We start from the raw sequence: 18,840 nt of genomic DNA, 5'->3' as shown, positions 1-18,840 counted from the left end.
TGCTCCAAGCCCCTTCTGCCTCCTCCTCCTGTTTCTCCCTTTCTCTCTCTTTTCATTTCTTCTTAGAGGGCTGGTGCCCAGAATGTTAAAGCTGGGCAACACATAAGATCATTGTGCCTACCCCTGCTGTAGAGCTGAGGAAGCTGGGCCCAGGAGTTCTGCCTAAGATAGTCAGGAACAGGACCAGCCTGAGGCCTGATCGCCACCCAGCACTGGCTTTCTCTCCATCTACAGAGACTGAGACTGACTCTACTTGGACTCTGAGGAAGAAAAAGTCATCTCAGCTGATGAGCCCCAACTGGAAGGCTCCAGCTATTCTAGCACTGCAGCAGTGACACCCCCACTTCATTTCCACTGTCCCCCTTTGCTCCCCCAACACTCATGGACTTTCAGGCAAAAGGATTTCACCCTAGCTAGGGTTGTGACCCTGATTATTCAAGGTTATATCTATATAACCCCAGTCAAAGGTTATACCACTGCCTCCCAGCCCTGCATGACTCCTACACATATGGATGGATCTGTGCCACACTGACACCCCCAAAATCTCTCCCTTTGTCCTTCACCCATCATGAGTCATGCTTCCATGAGCCCAAAAGCTCTGACCCCACAGGATGACAGAAGCTCCACAGCCCAACTCTACTTTCTCATGCCCAACCTTCTTCATACTTACTGGCATCCCAGGGCTAGGGGGTGTGCAGGCCTGGCTGACACTGGTCTTTGGGCCCATGTATCTGCTTTCCCTGCTGGGCAATGGAGCACTGCTGGCAGTGGTGCAGACAGACTCCACACTGCATCAGCCCATGTTTCTGCTCCTGGCCACCCTGGCAGCCACAGATCTGAGCTTAGCCACATCTATAGCTCCAGGGCTGCTGGCTGTGCTGTGGCTCGGGCCTCGGCCTGTGCCATACACTGCCTGCCTGGTCCAGATGTTCTTTGTTCACACACTGACGGCTGTGGAATCCGGTGTACTGTTGGCCATGGCCTGTGACCGTGCTGTGGCAGTAGGGCGTCCATTGCACTACCCCATCCTAGTCACCAAAGCCCGTGTGGGGTATGCAGCCCTGGCACTGGCACTAAAAGCTGTGGCTATTGTTGTGCCTTTCCCTCTGCTGGTTGCACGATTTGAGCACTTCCAAGCCCAGACCATAGACCATGCCTACTGTGCACACATGGCAGTGGTGGAGCTGGTGGTGGGTAACACACAAGCCAACAATTTGTATGGGCTGGTGCTTTCGTTGGCTGTGTCAGGTATAGATATTCTAGGCATCACAGGCTCCTATGGGCTCATCGCCCACGCTGTGCTGCAGCTGCCTACCCGGGAAGCCCGTGCCAAGGCCTTTGGTACATGTAGTTCCCACATCTGTGTCATTCTAGCCTTCTATGTGCCTGGTCTCTTCTCCTACCTCACACACCGCTTTGGTCGTCACACCGTCCCCAAGCCTGTGCACATCCTTCTAACATCTACTTGCTGCTGCCACCTGCCCTTAACCCTCTCATCTATGGGGCCCGCACGAAGCAGATTAGGGACCGGCTCCTAGAAATCTTCACATTCAAGAAAAGCCAGTTCTAATGAACAATGAAAACAAGGGAGCCTGAGGGTGGGAGAGGGGGGACATTCAGAGGAGTCTGTGGTCTGGAGGTGTGGTGTCATCTTTGTCCCATGATCTGTGTATGACTGTGACAACCACTCAACAGATATTTGCTGTGAAGTCTCGGTGTACCAGTGGCATCTGTAGACTGGTCTAGCCATGCATCCTGCTTGGGAGGAGACAGGAGATGGGCAACCATGTTGCCATGCAGAGGAGATAAGAAAAGGTGCCAGGGAATAATCCTGGGATCACAATACACGATTTAACTTAAAACCACCCTCCTCCTTCTCCCCCAACTCTGCTCCATCATTTTAACCTAAGTCTGCCCACGTTCCTACACCAAAGCTTCTCTACAGATCCTGGACCCAGGGGTCTGGAAAGAGGGACACGGCCTCTGGAAGTCCTTGGGCACCTATCTGGGATTATAGCCTTCCCTCTATGCCTGGAGCCTGATTCTGTTTTCAGCCTATCCTTTGGGAAGGAGTTAAGCAGGCTTATTCCCCACTTTCTAATAATTGGGATAAGGTGCCCTGGATTCCCAAATTTTTCCAAGACTCTGATCCTGAAGACATTCTCAGTTCAGAGAACCTTCTGGGTCTCTATATGTAAACCATTATTCTCCCTACCCTCACTGCTCTGCCGAAGTCTCAGATATTGATGACTAGAACTTCTGTCCCTGGGCCTATAGCTTCAGGGGTCAGGGGTTCAACTGAAAGAAACTTTGATAGCCCAGAAAATCATTGTAACCACTTCACCTGTTTGCCAGAGATCATTATCTTCTCTTACCAACATGCCCTTTTGTGCATCCTCAAACAAGAATATAGAATTCTCAAATAAAATTCTCATCAGCACCTCCATTTGTCCTGGCCAGCATCATGGGAAGCACACGATGTTGGTGCAATATGATGAAATAGGAATATTTCACACTGCTGTGGCTGCCAGAGAACAGAGATATTAAATAGGAAGTGTCGTGGTGTTGCCTAACATGGGATTCACTTTCTGTTAAAAAAAACTCCAAACTGCAAGGACCTTACACAGAAAGAAAGATCTTTCAAGCCGGCATTAAGTCTGGGTGCGTGGTCAGTCATGTGTTCAATCATGTCCAACTCTGTGACCCCAGAAACTCTAGCCCATCAGGCTCTTCTGTCCATGGGCTTTCCCAGGCAAGAATACTGGAGTGGGTTACCATTTCCTCCTCCAGGGGATCTTCCCTACCCATCTCCTGCACTGCAGGAGGATTCTTTACTGCTGAGCCACCAGGGAAGCCTGGCGTTAAGTCTAGAATGAGTATATTCTCACATAAAAGGTAGGGAGACACTGTCACGCAGTCAGAGAAAGCTGCAGGCTGCACAGCCAGACCTAAGCTCTCCGGGAAAATGATCATAACAGTGGGTACTGGAGTTAATCACAAAGACCTGAACTGGGAGCAGTCAGACCACTCGGCACAGGCAGCTGGACCGAGCACCATGGGATGCCACACGGGAGGCTGCGGATCTGAAGAAAAGCAAGTGATGCCATCTCCAGGTCCTCATCAACAAATAACTACAGAGACAGCCCAGAAGCTGTGTGATTTTCAGAGTGCTGTCACACTGAAGCCAAGTGGACAAGGAGCAAATCCAGTTTTTCTCAGCCCAAGTGTGGACTCAGTCTTTCCCAAGGCTAAACTTTTTCATGAAGTTCTGAGGTAAAGAACCATCCAGGCAGTGATTTTGCAGATAACTTTGATAAAATTCTAACCCTAATAATGGGTCATCAGTCTTTTACATATTTCTCTTAGTGAAACCTCCTCAAAAAATCTATATTGACAAAATAATTAGAGATGTGAACAAACATGTATGCAGTAAGATATTTATTACAACATTATTATAAAGAAATATAAAGATATGTGTGACAGTCCTGTGTCACTCACACACACACACACACACACACACACACGCACGCGCACACACACACCTTCCCCCTCTGGTACATGAAAAGGGAAATCATATGCAGCCAATGTTCAAAAGCAATGAATCCTGTTCCCCACCCACCACAGGAAGCCTCTCTTCTAAGGCACCTTCACTCTGTGGTTGTGCACAACTCCCAAGGCAGCTGAGTCCAAAGCCGTACATTGTCCACTGTAAGTCAAAAAGTCCACCCCCTTGGACATTTGTATTTTGTTTTGGATTGAGATTGCATACATACCTACCATGTGGTGTGTTTAGAAGGCTTTTCTGGCACACTTACTCCTCCACAACAACCTGAGAACAATTATAAGCCCATAATCCCTTATCTATAATTCCAAAATAAAAAAATCTCTGAAGAAACAATAGTTTGTTCATAACTTTGACCCAAAATCTGACCTGACCCGTCACGATCCTATTTATAATATCTATTTATCTCACTTAGTGTGAATATTCATATATTTAGCTACAGAAACATTGATAGATTTGAATACAGTAGGGCACTGCCCTGAATCTCACTGGGGTATTACTTTATGTATCATAAAGGCACTATATTCCCTTTCTAAAATCTGAATCATCCTGAATCCCAAAACACACCCATCCCAAAAGATTTCAAATAAGGGATTAGGAACCTGTAGGATTATCCCTGTAGCCCAAGAGAAGTGAAGAGACCTGTTAGGACTCTTTGTCACTCTAAAGTCTTTGCTCCCAACACCATTCTATACTACCCTAGAAGTTCTTGCAGAAAGCAGCACTGTTCTCTGGATAACAGCCCCCACCTGTTTGTTCCCCTCATGCTCTCCACTCTGGTCACTCCTTAAATACGCTGACGAGCTGTGCCCCTTTCGCAAGGGAGACCACAGAAGGTTCTATAGTGGTGGCAAAACCCATGAACAGGATATGGCCCAAACAGCCCAGTCCTTGGGCTCATCAACTCCACCCAGAACTCAGCTGTCATCTCTTTTCCTTCAACAATTTTCAGTCTCAGATTCTATGTGCCAAAAGGAAAGACAGATTTACTTAGGGTAGGGCAATAAGGGATTAGGGAGTCTGGAGAATCATGGTAATAAGACAGCAAGAGAGAGAAGACAGAGGCGTAGGATTCTGGCCAAGGAGTTGAACTGTACCCAATTTCACCTCTGAGCCCCCGCTATGAACAAAAATCTGAAAAGAGAGCCTCATCTGATTTCACCAACAGTACATCATCCCTGCACCTGCTTCATCCACCTGCTTCTCAATCTGGATCACCCCTCAGGAGACAGATGTGTATTATGTATTACTCCCTGCCCCTGTCTCCCAGCAGCTCTGTCTCTGTCCCTCTGCCTCTGTCTCCTTGCACTTATGGCCAGCCTTCCCCCAAGCATCTTGTCCTTGTCTGCTCTCTACCTCTGTCCTCCTCACTCAGAATTCCTTTCTAAGAGAAAACAGGTGCCAACTATACTTTATGAGGTGACCTCTCCTCATCAACCATAATTAAAAATGTGCCAAAGGGGCATCAGAAGGAAGAGACTTGGTTTCTCATAACAAGAACCTTGGGATTTCTGGTTTGGTCTACTGCACCTCTTCTCTCATCCTACCCATTTCCTTTACTCTACACCACACTGTACTTCCACCTGCACAAAGCTCTCCCAACACACTCAGGTGAGCAGAAGGAATATGTTGATCTCTCCCTTCACCAAAAAAGAACTACTGGTTAATGGTTAAAGCTGGAGTCAGGCAGGCATGAATTTGAATCTCAGATCCTCCAATAACTCACTGTATGCCTTGCACTAAATTTATTTAACCTCTCTGAGCCTGTTAATTCACCCATAAAATGGAAATGACACTATCTACTTCAAGGATTACTAAAAGGATTCACTAAGATAATTCATTTGAAGTGTTTGGAATAGTCTCTAACACAATTTTAACAAATATTTGACTATTAATTCTTCTCCTGGACCATGGCACATGCTCAGTCAAACCTTTGCTCAAAGACCTGATATCCTAGCTCTGTCTAGGAAGCTAGACCGACCCTCTCCTGTGGCCAGTCACTGCTCCTCTAGGAAACTTTTCCTGGCAACACTCCCACCATGGTAGGACCCTTCCTAGTGCTTCATACTTATATCACCTCAGCCAGCTCAGACAATGGCCAACTTCATGGGGTAACCCTACATGCTGGGGAAGGACAGGGGAGGATGCACCCCACATGCCAGGGGTCTTCGCAGGCACACAGTAGTGGAGTGGGAAAGTAGCTACTAGAAAGACTCTCTAGAGTGGTTCTTCTCCAGGGAAAAAAACCACTCTTCTTCAGCAAAACAACAGGTTGAGATTTTGTGGCAGAGACACAAGTGAAAACCAAAGATTAGGGCCATAAAGAGCATCCACCAAATACAAAGCAGCCTAGGAAAGGGAACAGAGGATGAAGAAAATTCTTCTTAAATTCACCTGGGAAATTCTGGCTTCCTGAAAATTCTCTCCAGTTACTAAGGCAACACTATCCTAATTCAATTCTTATCCTCCACACTGTCACTGCTCAGCTTGGCACCCTCCTACACACATCTGGTTTTTATTGCAATTGTAACCCACTCATTAATAAAGGGTTTCAACCTAGGCTGCACATTAGAATTGCCTGAGAGCTTTAAGAATTCCTGATGCCCAGGCATATTCCTGACCAATTAAGTCAAAATCCTTGGGCATAGGATCCAGGTACTAATAATTTTTAAAGCTTTCAGTTAGTTCCAAAGTACAGCCAAGGTTCAGAGCCACTGCTTTGTTCTCAGTTTAAGTCCTGATCTGTGCTTCTCCCATGTCTTTCAAGACCCCAATCCAACCTCACAAAGAAGTCACTTGCAACTGACAACAGAGCATTGCAAATTGCTTCACGGAGGAAAGGCTTGATCCTGTTTCCTTAAAGAATTCAGACCAAGAACTACACACACATATAAACACATCCTAATGGATACCTGAATCTTCCTCCCCCACTAAAGCAGGAGAATGAACGGGTTGACTAAAAAGTATGCACTCAGGCTGTGGGTACAGTGGGGTTATGAAAGTGATTGCCCTCTCCCCACCCAAGGCCCCAACACCCAGCAGGACCTCTATGACCTCATGCTGCAGTAGGTCAGAGTCTGGCACCTGGGGCCTCACCTCCCTGGGCAGCTTGGGGTTCCTGCAGCAGCCACTGCCCAGCCTAACCCCTCCCACACCCCATCATGTTGGTTGGTACCCCCCACCTGCTGACACTGGATGAAGCTGATGCCACCTGGACTCTCATCAAAGATAAGGTAGGAAAAGAGGGCAAAAGAGGAAATAACACAGTGTAACCTACATAGGTCTCAGCAGCTTGTAAGTAAGAAGAGGTTGGAAGGGTGAAGACAATAATAACTAATATTTACTCGGTGCTGTCTCCTGTGAGAGGCGCTGCACTAAGTGCACTAAGTGTCCAATTTGATTACAATTGCAAATATAGGTACAAAAGCTTCCTTGAAAGACAATGGATGGAGAGCTATGAGAGTAGGAAGTGCTATGTTGGGGATAGACTTAGAAGGTCAGGAAGGCTTCCTGGAGTGAGTAACATTCTAGCTCTACAAGTAGTTATTCACATGGAGGGAAGAGGAATACCTGGCACATAAAGAGTGAGTACGCTACGCTACGCTAAGTCACTTCAGTCGTGTCCGACTCTGTGTGACCCCATAGACGGTAGCCCACCAGGCTCCCCCGTCCCTGGGATTCTCCAGGCAAGAACACTGGAGTGGGTTGCCATTTCCTTCTCCAATGCATGAAAGTGAAAAGTGAAAGTGAAGTCGCTCAGTCGTGTCCGACTCGTAGCGACCCCATGGACTGTAGCCTACCAGGCTCCTCCGTCCATGGGATTTTCCAGGCAAGAGTACTGGAGTGGAGTGCCACTGCCTTCTCCAAGTGTGAGTAAGAAACACCTAAATGGAGGGGAAGGGGGCAGGAGTGAGTGAACAGTGTACTAACTAAAGGTAGACTATGTGCAAAAGCCAAGAAAGGGAAAATAAAAATGTGTATTAGTGAACTGCAAATAGTCCTCTGGAATAGAGTTCAAAGAAGTAGTGATGAAAATGAGGAAGAAGAGGTACAGGGGCTAATGGTGAAAGGCCTTTTACATTTTCTAAAGAACCTGAACTTTACCTTCGACCTCTTCACAGATATTCCCTCCAGTTTAACTTCCACAGAATGATAAACTTGGGTTTTGAACCAAAAAATACAGATTTTCAGGAGCAGGCAGATTTCAGCTCTATCTGAGTTGCCGGTGTCCAAAAAACCACACCAAATTTAGATGGCCACTAATTTCTGAGATTAGAGAGTTTAGGGATCAATTCTGGTCATGTTATCTGAATTAAAGTGAATTTGAAGCATTTGCAGAAGGCAACTCACCAAGTTTAAAACAATCATCTTGAAGTGTCCAGTAAACTCAAAGCAGCCTTAATAGCACGTAACTCCCATTTGAAATGGAGTACTTGCTCACCACAGAGGTCAGCTTCCCAGGCAGAAAGAGAAGAGCCAAGGTCCTCCCAAGAATGAGAGCAACTAGTCTCAGCAATGGGAAAGTATGGTCCTGATCAATTGGGGTGAAGTAAATGAGCTCTTTAACTATCAGAAAGCTACACCTCCTCTGAAAATCAGAAAAACTCCCTGTCCTATTTAAATGGAAAATTGTCAGGAAAGTCAGGGTAGAGACATACAGGATAAATCACTGGTGATATGTGACAAGTTCAAGGAGTAGGACACATTTGAGTGACCTGGTCTCCTCTCCAGAACTGCTGAGTTAGTGGGCACTCATAGGACATCTCACTAAACAGGATGTGGCTCAAGGGCTCCCTATTCAGAACTCAAACCACCAAGGTAACTCCAGGAAGATAATCTTCCACCATCACTTTCATGGGCTGCCCCTGGAGAGGCTAACTTTGCAGGCCTCTAAGTCCTCAGAACTTCCACCCAGAAGTGCAGTGGTAGCAGGCAGTGGTCTCAAATGATGACTCTGCCAAGAACACACTCACCCTAGCACAGAGCTGAGCACTTTAGGATAACACTGGGGCCCTCAGGGTAAGAATAAGGGCCTAATAAATTTTCATGGCAAAAACCAAGCACAAAAAGGCCAAGACAAGAAGGACCAAACCAAGAGGAACTGTGATCCATAAAAGCCTACAGGAACTAGTATTACCAACATGAGGCCTCAAATCCACACAAGAACTATCCTTCAGCTCAGGCAGAAGGTGTATACTAAGGGATTATAGACATAGTATAAGCATGGACTTCCAAACCTATTTGTGTATCCACTCTTGGTTAATAACAGCACACATTTAACCAATCACCTAAGAATAACCGTTGAAGATGCCTTTCCCTCACCCCTTAAGTGACCAAGTCCTACTAATTCTATAACCTAAGTATCTTCCCCCAGGGTTTTACTTCAGGGCCTTACCATGTCTTGCCTGGAATTTTACAATGCTCTTAACTGACTTTTCTCTATTTTATGCCTTCTTAGACAAAATTAACTTTCTAAAATGCCTACTTGAATCGTGCCCCTCCTAACCAGAGCCCTTCAAGTGGCTTCCCACTGTCCTCCGGATAAAATTCCCATCAGTTAGCACATAAGGCCTTGAATAATTAAGCTCCTGTATCCTTGTCCCTCTCCATACACTGAATATGAAATTATATGTTCCTGATTATGCCCCTTTTAGTTTGTAAGTTCAAGTTTTTTCACTGGCCGTTCCCTCTGCGTGGACTGACCATTCTGTTAGCTTACTAATTCCCTCAAAGCTAAAGTATTATCACCTAGAAACTATCTTTGGTCCTCTTCAATCAAAGACAAAGGCTGTTAAATCATCTGCTCTGCAGTTTGCTCTCTGAGCTGTTTTAGGACAAGGACAAAGTCTCTTGCATCTAGCAGAGTCTGGCACACAGCAGACATTCAAGTTTTGCTATAGGGAAGAACTGGGAGACAAACAAGAAGCACCACACTTTGAGCATGTTGTGGAGTGTAAAGAACACTGGCAGAGGGAGGGTCCATCTAGAGCAGGCTACCAGATTAACTAACTCCTAACCTGGCCCCTCACTCAGTCTCTGACCTATATACTGACTGCCCGCAGGTTATCGAGGAGCGCTTTGGGCCCAATGTAGTGGCAGTACCTTTTCTGTCTGATGCAGCGTGCTATGACCTTCTGGGTGTTTTAGTGAAACAGTCCCGCCCAGCCCACAGCCGCCTGGCTCTGCCAGGTCGGCAGGGCCGGCGGGCACTACAACCAGTGGGGCTGCTACCAAACCTCCTGGAACAGGCAGGCTCTGAGGGTGCCTTCGCGCACTGCACTCGAGAATACTCACCAAACAGCCGAGCAGAGATAACCTATGAAGAAATGCGACTGCTGGATGGGCAGCCCTGCCGGATCCACTTACACATGGGGGGTCTACGCAAGAAGATGGCCTTCCTGCTGCTGCCACCAGGGCAGGTGAGCTTACAGCCGTCTCTTCCCTGGCTCCGAAGCACCCACAGCATCTATATCATCTACCAGGTCTTCTCCTGTTCCTGGCTACAGCTGGGGCTGCTGCCGACAGCCCATGAGCCCCAACTGCTCCGGTTACAACGGTCACTGCCTATTGCCTTCTCCTGCCTCAAGTTTTCATTGCAACCCAAGGGAGTGCTGGGACCACAGAAGCCCCTGATCAAAGACCCACTGCCCCAAGGGGCCAGCTGGGCCAGACCCAACCTCAGCATCATGCCACCTCCGGCCCCTACATCAGCCTCTGATGATATCCCCGAAGCTGCTGATGTGCCCCAACCTGTCCCAGCCCCACCTACACCACCTCCCCAAGAAGGGCCAGAGTGCAGACCAACCAGATTCTCCTACAAGGGCCGAAACCCCTTCCGAAGGGGGCCCCAGATGCTGTCAGGTACTGATAGAGGAAATGAAGATGAGAGGGCTGGGATACGGTGGAGGGAAAGTGCATGGGGAGTATAGCCCAGGAATGTGTGGGCCACACATAACTCCACACTGGACCCTGGTCAAGGGGATGGAGTAAGGGAGCCAGGGGAGGGTGAGACGGAAGCATGGTCCTGGTGAGGGGGTGGGTACAGCACAGAAGACCAGAGGGAGGGATCAGGGAGGCAGAAAGACCAGGGCATGAGTCAAGCTGTGACTATCCCCAACCCTGGCAGAGAACTGGCTCTTCAGCCCCCGCAACCCCCCACCAGGAGCCCAGGGTGGGGGCCCCGGGGACCCCGACCGGCACTCCATGTCCCTGCCCCTGCTGCAGGGTCTATCCTCGGAGTTCGACAGCGACGAATGAAGCTGAGGCGAAAGATGCAGGGGGCGAGGCCCCCAAGATCTGACATAGGGGTACTGGTCCCCAATAAACATCAACTGCTGCTCCCCCAAACATCCTGGGCCCATGCTGCTTCTTCCTGTGGGGGTCTGGAGGAGGAAAGCCCCAGCTTTTTTCCCTAGGCTTCCTGTCCCCTCACCCTCTAAAGGTATAAGAAGTACCTTGAAACCTTGGCATCATGTCCTCACCAGAGAGAACACACCCTGACCACTTCCCCATCTATTTACAACTTTCTTGGGGCCCCAGCCCCACAGATAAAGGGTGGGAAAGAAAAATGAGCACAGAATAGAGATTTCCCTTTTATACATATTGCAACAAGTTCTCCAGAAAACATTCATCAGAAATAAATTAAAAAGTCCTCTTGCCACTGCCTCCAAACATAAAAAGGAGCCTACACCCTGGCCCCAGCCCAGGCCACTCAAGGCCCTGATTGTCCATGGAAGAAAGTTAAGGATTGAGGGGCCCGAAGCCTGAGACAGGAGGGCCAGACCCCTCCTCGGAAGTATCCAACAAGAAAGGCGAGGTGACAGCGTGTGCCTGGGAGATGGCAGCCAACTCCTTGAGAAACTCAGGGAAAATGACTGCACAGTAGACAGCATTCTTGACTCGCAGAGCCTCACCTTGGCGCTCAGGGGCCCCACCCCGGGCGGGTAGGACCGGCGTCGAAGCCCCAGGGGAGCCCCCACCTAGGCCAAGTCCTGCGCCACCATCTCTCCCAGGCTGGAGAACCATCTGTGCCGCCTGCCGAGCCCTGGTTGGACTGTGTGCATGCCGCAGGAGTAGCTCCCCCAAGGACGGCCTCCGGCTCTTCACTGGGAACAAACAGGAGTGTCGGGAAGGTGCTGAGGTCAGGCAGAATCCCTTGGCCTGGGAGAGGAGAGTTCCCCACCTCACCCTACCCCCACCTCCCAAGTTCATGAACTTTTCAACTAGGACTCTTAACACTTAAGTGCTGCCTGCTCAGCCTCCTTCCCTCTATCCAGCCATCCCACCAGTCAACCATCAGGCTCAGTCAACCCTTCAGACACTTCACAACCCTTCAGACACTTCAGACAGGACCACTCCCTTCTCCAGGTCCCTTTACCTTAAGGGATTCTCTTACTGCTCCTCCCTTTCCAATCACTATTCTAGATCACTAAGCTCTTTCTCCCCCATCTGTAACATGCCCTTACTTCCTGCTGCCCAGCACGCTCCTGTACTGGAGTCAAACACTTCCCCTTTCCCCCTGCCCATCTATGACACCTCAGCCACATCCTCTGCTCCTTCAATACCCACAGGGGCTATATATGCAATCAGAGTTCAGTGACTTTATCAGATCTGTCACACACTGTTATCCCTCCAAGATATACTCTCCTGTGCTACCAGTTGGCCTTCCACCAATTCCTTTCCTATAACCACCAAAGCTATCCTCCCACTGGTTGTGGCCAGACAACTACATGTCAGTTCAAATGAACCACTGAAAATACTGCCTTTTCTCCTCTAATTTCCTGCCAACACTGCTGGCCCTGGATGTATTCTTGTCCCTGTCCAAGACCTAGGGCCTAGACTCTGGGGATCTAGTCTCCAGATCATGATATCATTCCCATTCTCTCCCTCTAATACTGGTGACAGATATACACTAAACAGATACATTAAATGTGGCTTTTAGAGCCCATTATAACCAGGTTCACACACTTCCTCCCACCTCTTCTTGAGACTCTACAGAGCCCCTGGCTTTGGCATCCACATCTATCTGCTCCCCCTGGAACCCTCCAGGCTCTTCTCATGCTTCTGTAGCCCCTTCTGCCTTAATTTTGTTCTCCTTGATGTTTTCATCCCTGGCCTAATCCCCCTAACCCCAACTCTCCTCTAATTTGGCCTCCACCAACTTCTCATTTTACTGCCCTATCACATTGCATTTCAATAACTTGTTCTCATGTCTTCTCCTCAAACATTAATCTGTGAGTTTAAGGGCTTACACTCTGTCTTATTTACCTCTATATCCCAGTGAACATAGTACCAGGACTATGGAAGCAAGATTACTTCCTGGCACTAGACCATGAGGAAATCATGCTAAGAAACTTCAACTGGGCCTTCACAGCTATATAATAACCCTCCTGGTACTCTTCCCAACCTACACACTTTCCTCCAAAAGCCCTCATCTTACCTCTGCTTTCTTGCTCAGTGTATTATTCTGCCTCCTACTTTGATTAGCAAATAAAGGATGACTTCAATTCCCTAAAATTTCCTCTACATCTCAAAACTCCACTGGTAGATATAATTTCCTCCCTTGATTTCTCAATTGCCTCAAAGGGGGAAAAAATTTCCCTGGTGCTCTGGATCCTACTTACTTCCACCACCTTTGGGACCTTGCTCCCTCAGTTATGACAATCCTCTAGTCCCCATCTAGATTATCAGCTTTTTGAAAGTAAAGATCTCATCTTGCACTTCCATGAGTCTCCTGTACCAAAGACAACACCACATGGCAAACACGCAGATGCACTGTGTGCTAAATCACTTCAATCATGTCCAACTCTTTGCAACTCTATGGACTGTAGCCCACCAGGCTCCTCTGTCCAAGGGATTCTCCAGGCAGGAATACTGGAGTAGATTGCCATACCTCCTTCAGGTGATCTTCCCGACCCACGAATCAAACTCGCATGTCTTATGCCCAATGCATTGGCAGGCAGGTTCTTTACTACTAGCACCACCTAGGAAGCTCAAGCACTCAGATACTTGCTGATAAAAGATCTAAATTTAAAACATCATATATAACTCTTCATATATAACTCTTCCTTCTTCCTCATATCTCACAACTACTCGCCAAACTCTGCCAATACTTCTTTCCCACTTCCACCTTATCAAATTCTTCCTATTTCTACTGTTCTAATTCAAGCCTCACAGGTCACATCTGCATTATGGCAGACGCTTCCTGATTGCTCTTCTGACTCCATCTTCTCCTAACTTCAATGCACCTAGCACATGAACTTACATACTTATCTCTCCACTCCCACATATAGGACTTCCAATTGGTATCTCACTGCCTAAAAGTTTACAACTTCCACCTATCCCAACTTCTACTCTGAGAACCTTCTGCTGTGATGATATCTTCCCAGCCTTACTACCAACTGTTCCACCACCTTCCAAATTCCCTGCTCCAGCTAAACAGTTCATGCTATCTCCTGAACAAATAATAGTCATCCCACTCCTTTGCCACCCAAGTCCTACCCATCTCTCAAGACCCATGTCAAATGTCATATCCTTTACCAAACTTTAACAATATTGCAACCTAAAAAAAAAAATCTCAATCTAGAAACTATTCTGTCCCCTTGCCTGTCCCCAGCTTCTAGAGTAGTTTTTGCTGGTACTGTTGATTTGGCTCTCAGTGGACACAACTATTTTTCCTCTGACCAGAAACTTGAAGATAAAATCAAGAGTCCACTCTCTGCAACTCTCCAGTTCTCACCACAAGGCTTCAACCTTAATAAGAATTCAATTAACCTGAGCTAGTTAGTTGCCTAGGGAAGATGGGGAGGCGGTGGCAGGGTAGACCTCACCTAGGGAATCAGATCGGCGGGGGGCAGGTCCTGCTGCAGGGCCCTCGGTCCAGTCCAACTTGCCACGGGCAATGAGGTACTTCTTGGCTTTGGATAGCAGTGCTGGGAAGTCCTCCTGGGAGGCTGCAAAGCTCTCAATCTTATTCTTCACAGAGCCCAGCACCTATGAAGCACAACTTCATGACATTTCTGGGTGGCTTCAGACTGACACAGTCCTATCTAGCCCCACCGGGCCTGTTCCCAGCACCCCCAGGGCTACTCCAGCTGTGGGCCTGGCCCACTGTGGAGCCTGGACGCACCCATGCACGCATGCATCGCACACCTGCAGCAGGGACTTGACACTGGGCTGGAAGACCATGTTGGTGTTGAGCAGGAAAGAGCGGAGCAGGGGCTGGGGGTGACAGGCCAGCTGGGCCACCAGCCCCGTCAGCAGGAAGTTGACATAGACGGAGTTCTGCAGCATATTCTCGAGTTTGGCAAAGAGCACAGCCATGAAGGGGCCTGGGGAGGTGGGCACAAGGATACAAGGCCTGAACACAGTGCACGTCACACACATTCCTCCCCAAAACGAGATCCCCCACTAGGTGAAAATTATTTGTATTTCAGTCTCTGGGAATGTTTAAATATCCTGTGAACACCTATTCTGGACAAGATAAAATGGCAGACACCACATGGACCCACAAGAAGGCCAGATGCCAGCTTTATACACATTCTAGATGAAGAGCCAGACCACAGGCTCTGGAATTAGACAGACTTGATTAAATTTGAGCTCTACCATTTACTAGTAAAATTACTAGATGAATCAAAACTCTCCAAGCACAGTTTCCTACTTGTTAAAATAAGAAAAACACCCACATCACAAGGTTATTAAGAGGATCAAAGAGAGACTGATACACAGCATTTAGGTCAAAATCTAGCAAATTTTAAGTATTCAATAATAACTATAAGCTATATGATATTTCTCAATTTTTTAAAAAGCTTAACCCAAGAGAACAACTGAAGAAAGAACAAGTGACTAAGTGATTAGAACCAAAAGAAGAAACAAAGTTACACACAAGACAGAGAATAACACTAGACCTGAGTCAAAAATAAAGCCACAAGAAAGCAAAATGAAGGCAAAGAAGGTGACTATATTGATCAACTTAAAAGGGGAGAAATCTTTGGAGAACCAAAGGAATAATCAGGTCTGTTCAAGAACTGGGAACGAAAATGGTAAGACAGAATCTGTAGGGAAAAAAAGAGCTTAGTTCAGGGCCAGAGAAAACTGATCCAGGACAGACTCTTTGGTGGAAAAGAGACTAGCAGAAGGGATTAGAATGACCTTCTAGAAGAATTGGCCTCAACTGAGCCAGGTCACCAACACTAGTACAGTAGAACCATCACAGTCTATCTGGTCAGGGATTTGTGGGAGAAAGGGACTGTGCCTATGAACTGCCCTAGGAATTAAGCCAGGAGAACAATGAAGGGCAAGAGACACTGAATCCTGAAAAAGATCATAGAACAGTCTTCACTCCACACACACATGACTAGCCTTAGCTCTAAATCAACTCTTGGTTTAGCAAGGTCCTAAGATATCCCTTATCATCTCCAGGGGACTTTTTTGCAAGACAAAAAGCTCAGATGAGTTTATGAAGAAGAAAAAAGACAGAGAGCTTCAGTTAACACTTCAATAAAGTGGTAAAACCTGCACACCACCTTCTAGTGGCATAGAAAAGGAAAGAGCAAAGCAGAGGCTAAGTAAATGAATACACCTATTCTCTATAGTCTGCAAGAGTTGTTATTACTTCAGAGCAAAAGCCCTGATGATGTGCAAGCAGTGTGGCAGTATATCCCAGGCCCAGTTAGAACGTGTACTGATTGTACTGATCAATGCACAATAACCTCACTACAAACATGTGAGGAAGACATGTGGCGCCTTGGTCAACTACTATCTGCCATCCGCCCAAGATAATAATCCTGAACTACCACATGCTGAGTTCTCACAATATACCAGCATCACAGTAAGTGATTTACATGCAACAAAGACATAGATGGGACACTAACTCAAGGAATGTCTAGTCCAAATCACTACACAGCTTCCCAGAAGTGTCTCCCCAACAACCCCCAGGATGGTATGTAGAGGAGGGACAAGAGCCAGGTGCAAGCTGGGCTGGGTAAAGCAGGGTCAAACAAAAACAAAATGCAGTTAGCCCAGCCACTCAGGCCAGGTCTAACCCCAAGGTCTTTGGAAGAAACCAAAAGAACTTAACTGGAGGAGTCAAGGCCAGCGCTGTCATTTTCCCTGATTGTGGTATGTCACTGATCTAATTTACCCAGAAGTATTTCACTCTACCTGCTGCAATTCTTACCACTACCCATAAACCCTTAGAAAGGCTTACCGAGCAGTCAAGGCAAGGTACAAGGATAGGAAACAGGAGAAACTTGAAACTGAGCCCTTCTCTAAAGAGGCTGGGAGAAAGGAGGCCAGGGCTGAAGAAGGAAACTACATCAGAGAGCTGACTGTGGGCCACAGAAGAGCTGACAGGAGACCCAACACCCAGACAGATACACTGGTGGGAACAGCATGGAACGGCATGATTTACAGGTGCCTCACAAACAGGACAGGCCATGTCTTCCACATGGTTCAGATGTATTACTGTGATTTACCAGGAAACACCAAACACAAAATATCCTGATCACACATTCCAGGAAACGGCCAGACTGAGGAAGAGTTGGAACATGCACATAGGACAGACATATAAGGCTCAGACAAAAGTCAATACTCAAACCAGCACAAGCATGGAAGACGTACAGACAGACACAGAGACACAGTATGACATGATATGTATCTGGAGGGGACCCAAGCAAAATGGATGAGGAGCTAGGCAAGTACACAGGAATGACATGGCCAAGAAGTCTCAGAAACTAGCACAAACAGGTCGAGAACATGCAAAGAGTACACAAAGGAGAAGACCTAGGCTAAGTAGCTTACCAGTGAAGGGCTGGCTTGGCAGCTGGTTGAGAGTCCGCAAAGGGCTGCTGAGGAAGGGGCCAGGGGGCTCAGGGGAACAGGTGAAGCTCTCGTAGGCCTCCTCCTCCTCAAGAGGTAGTGAAGGCTCTAGAGGGGGCTCAGAGCCAGCACCCCCATTGCTCAATGCCACCTCCAGCTCCCGAAGCTCCTGCCCAAAGCCCTCTAGTCCTGCCATGCCCTCAGAAGTGTCCTCTAGTGGTTCCCCAGCTCCCTCCTTTGGCACCCGACGAACCTTCTTGGCCCCCTCAGGCCATGGTCCTGGCAGCCCATTGAGCTGGGGAGGGGGCAGGTGGCCAAGGCTTTCCCGTGCACCCCCAGCCAGCCCGCCACTCCCCAGCTCTTCCTCCTCCCCTCCCCCTGCACTGTCCCTGCCCTCCTCAGGCAGTAGGCTGCGTTTCTTAGTCCGGGAGCCAACTGGACTAGGCTCAGGAGGGGGCCGCTCGCCATCATAGGGGGCAGACCAGGTACGGCAGGCTTGGACACAGCGGTCCACACCACGGCGCGCCTCACGCAGATACTCCAGGTAATTGTCTTCCAGCTCACCAGGCTCCTCCACAGGGCTGGGCCGGCGGCCAGGGCTGGAGGCTGGGGACGTAGCAAGCCCTGGTGAGCGAGGGGCTGGGGCTGGGGACTCGGAGCCACCCAGGCTCTGCTGTCGCAGGAAGAGGGCTAGACGAGATGGTGTGGAGGGCCGGTGTACAGTCACCACAGAAGAGGAGTCAACACTTGGGCTTCCAGGGCCTGCCGAGGGGAAAAAACATAAGAGGGATCAAAGAGACAGAGGTGCAGGAGGAGGGATGACACAACATGGGTAACTACAAGAGAAGCCAACAGAGCAGCAGAAATGTGACTGATTCAGACAGCTGACTCTCCACCACTCAAATTAAGCTTTTCCTCATTCAACACCACCCTCACCACCATCACCATGAAAACAACAGAAACAGAAGAGCATGACCAGAGTGAAGAAAAGGAACGGCTCTGCTCAGAAGCTAAATTTCTCTGGTAGAGTTAATGATCCACCCTCCAACACCTCTCACCAACTTCCCTAAAGATGGAATGCCACTCACGGCCACCTCCCTCCTTCCACCCTGGCCCCGCCTTCTTGCTAGGCTACCCAGGACCCAGGCCATACCCGTTGTGTCCTCCCTTCTCCCTGCCTCTCTGCTAGGCCCACCTCGTGCCCACGAGGCATGCTCTGGACGAGGTGGGCTGGAGGCATGGTGCCGACAACAGCGTGGGATTAGGGAGAGAAACTTGTCTGCAGCTCGTCCATACAGGTCCACGTCACGCACAGCCGGCTTCTGGCTCAGCATCACATGGTTACACGGGACAAGATACCTGGGAAAGAGAGCACAAAAGAAAGGATAGATCAGGAAGGAAGGACAGGGTTTGGGAGAACATCAGTGGAACTACATGGCTAAGCCAGGTTTCAAGAGGAC

General features: G+C 48.3%; 3 protein-coding genes across 11 annotated transcripts in view; 2 read left to right on the top strand and 1 right to left on the bottom strand.

Annotated features, from left to right (window-relative positions):
- The first annotated feature begins 611 nt into the window (after positions 1–611).
- On the top strand, positions 612–1,538 carry OR52W1 (olfactory receptor family 52 subfamily W member 1). The gene has a single exon (XM_019974572.2). It carries the CDS (start codon positions 612–614, stop codon positions 1,536–1,538), a length of 927 nt encoding a protein of 308 aa, XP_019830131.2.
- Positions 1,539–3,423: 1,885 nt separating this feature from the next.
- The window catches only part of FHIP1B (FHF complex subunit HOOK interacting protein 1B), a 33,908-nt gene continuing 18,491 nt past the window's right edge, over positions 3,424–18,840 (bottom strand). For 3 of the 8 annotated variants that reach the window (XM_070803769.1, XM_070803768.1, XM_070803770.1), the window contains exons 8-12: positions 18,534–18,739; positions 17,363–18,142; positions 14,714–14,892; positions 14,392–14,554; positions 3,424–11,667 (exon numbers count right to left, since the gene is read on the bottom strand). In XM_070803769.1, coding sequence (XP_070659870.1) covers positions 11,303–11,667; positions 14,392–14,554; positions 14,714–14,892; positions 17,363–18,142; positions 18,534–18,739 — 1,693 coding nt within the window. In that variant the 3' untranslated portion in view covers positions 3,424–11,302. Of the gene's footprint in view, positions 11,668–14,391; positions 14,555–14,690; positions 14,893–17,362; positions 18,143–18,533; positions 18,740–18,840 lie in introns of those variants that run through there. The other 5 variants (XM_070803774.1, XM_070803775.1, XM_070803771.1 and 2 more) reach the window with 3 other exon arrangements.
- On the top strand, positions 6,680–10,977 carry C15H11orf42 (chromosome 15 C11orf42 homolog). 2 transcript variants are annotated; one of them, XM_070803776.1, is made up of 3 exons: positions 6,680–6,795; positions 9,625–10,423; positions 10,787–10,977. In XM_070803776.1, the coding sequence occupies exons 1-3, from the start codon at positions 6,724–6,726 to the stop codon at positions 10,975–10,977; spliced, it is 1,062 nt and encodes a 353-aa protein (XP_070659877.1). In that variant the 5' UTR covers positions 6,680–6,723. The 2 variants fall into 2 exon arrangements, with proteins under 2 accessions (XP_070659877.1, XP_019831051.2); XM_019975492.2 differs by having other exon boundaries at positions 10,689–10,819.

The sequence above is a fragment of the Bos indicus genome, chromosome 15 (genome assembly GCF_029378745.1).
Source record: "Bos indicus isolate NIAB-ARS_2022 breed Sahiwal x Tharparkar chromosome 15, NIAB-ARS_B.indTharparkar_mat_pri_1.0, whole genome shotgun sequence".
Classification (NCBI taxonomy): Eukaryota; Metazoa; Chordata; class Mammalia; order Artiodactyla; family Bovidae; genus Bos; species Bos indicus.
This window is presented reverse-complemented; position numbering and strand designations above follow the sequence as displayed.

Bases quoted from the DNA above. Each gene is read 5' to 3' on its own strand.
- OR52W1 (XM_019974572.2), top strand. From the start codon at position 612: ATGACAGAAGCTCCACAGCCCAACTCTACTTTCTCATGCCCAACCTTC.
- C15H11orf42 (XM_070803776.1), top strand. From the start codon at position 6,724: ATGTTGGTTGGTACCCCCCACCTGCTGACACTGGATGAAGCTGATGCC. The intron at 6,796-9,624 runs GTAGGAAAAGAG...GACTGCCCGCAG, and splicing joins GGACTCTCATCAAAGATAAG to GTTATCGAGGAGCGCTTTGG. The intron at 10,424-10,786 runs GTACTGATAGAG...CCCCTGCTGCAG, and splicing joins GGGGCCCCAGATGCTGTCAG to GGTCTATCCTCGGAGTTCGA.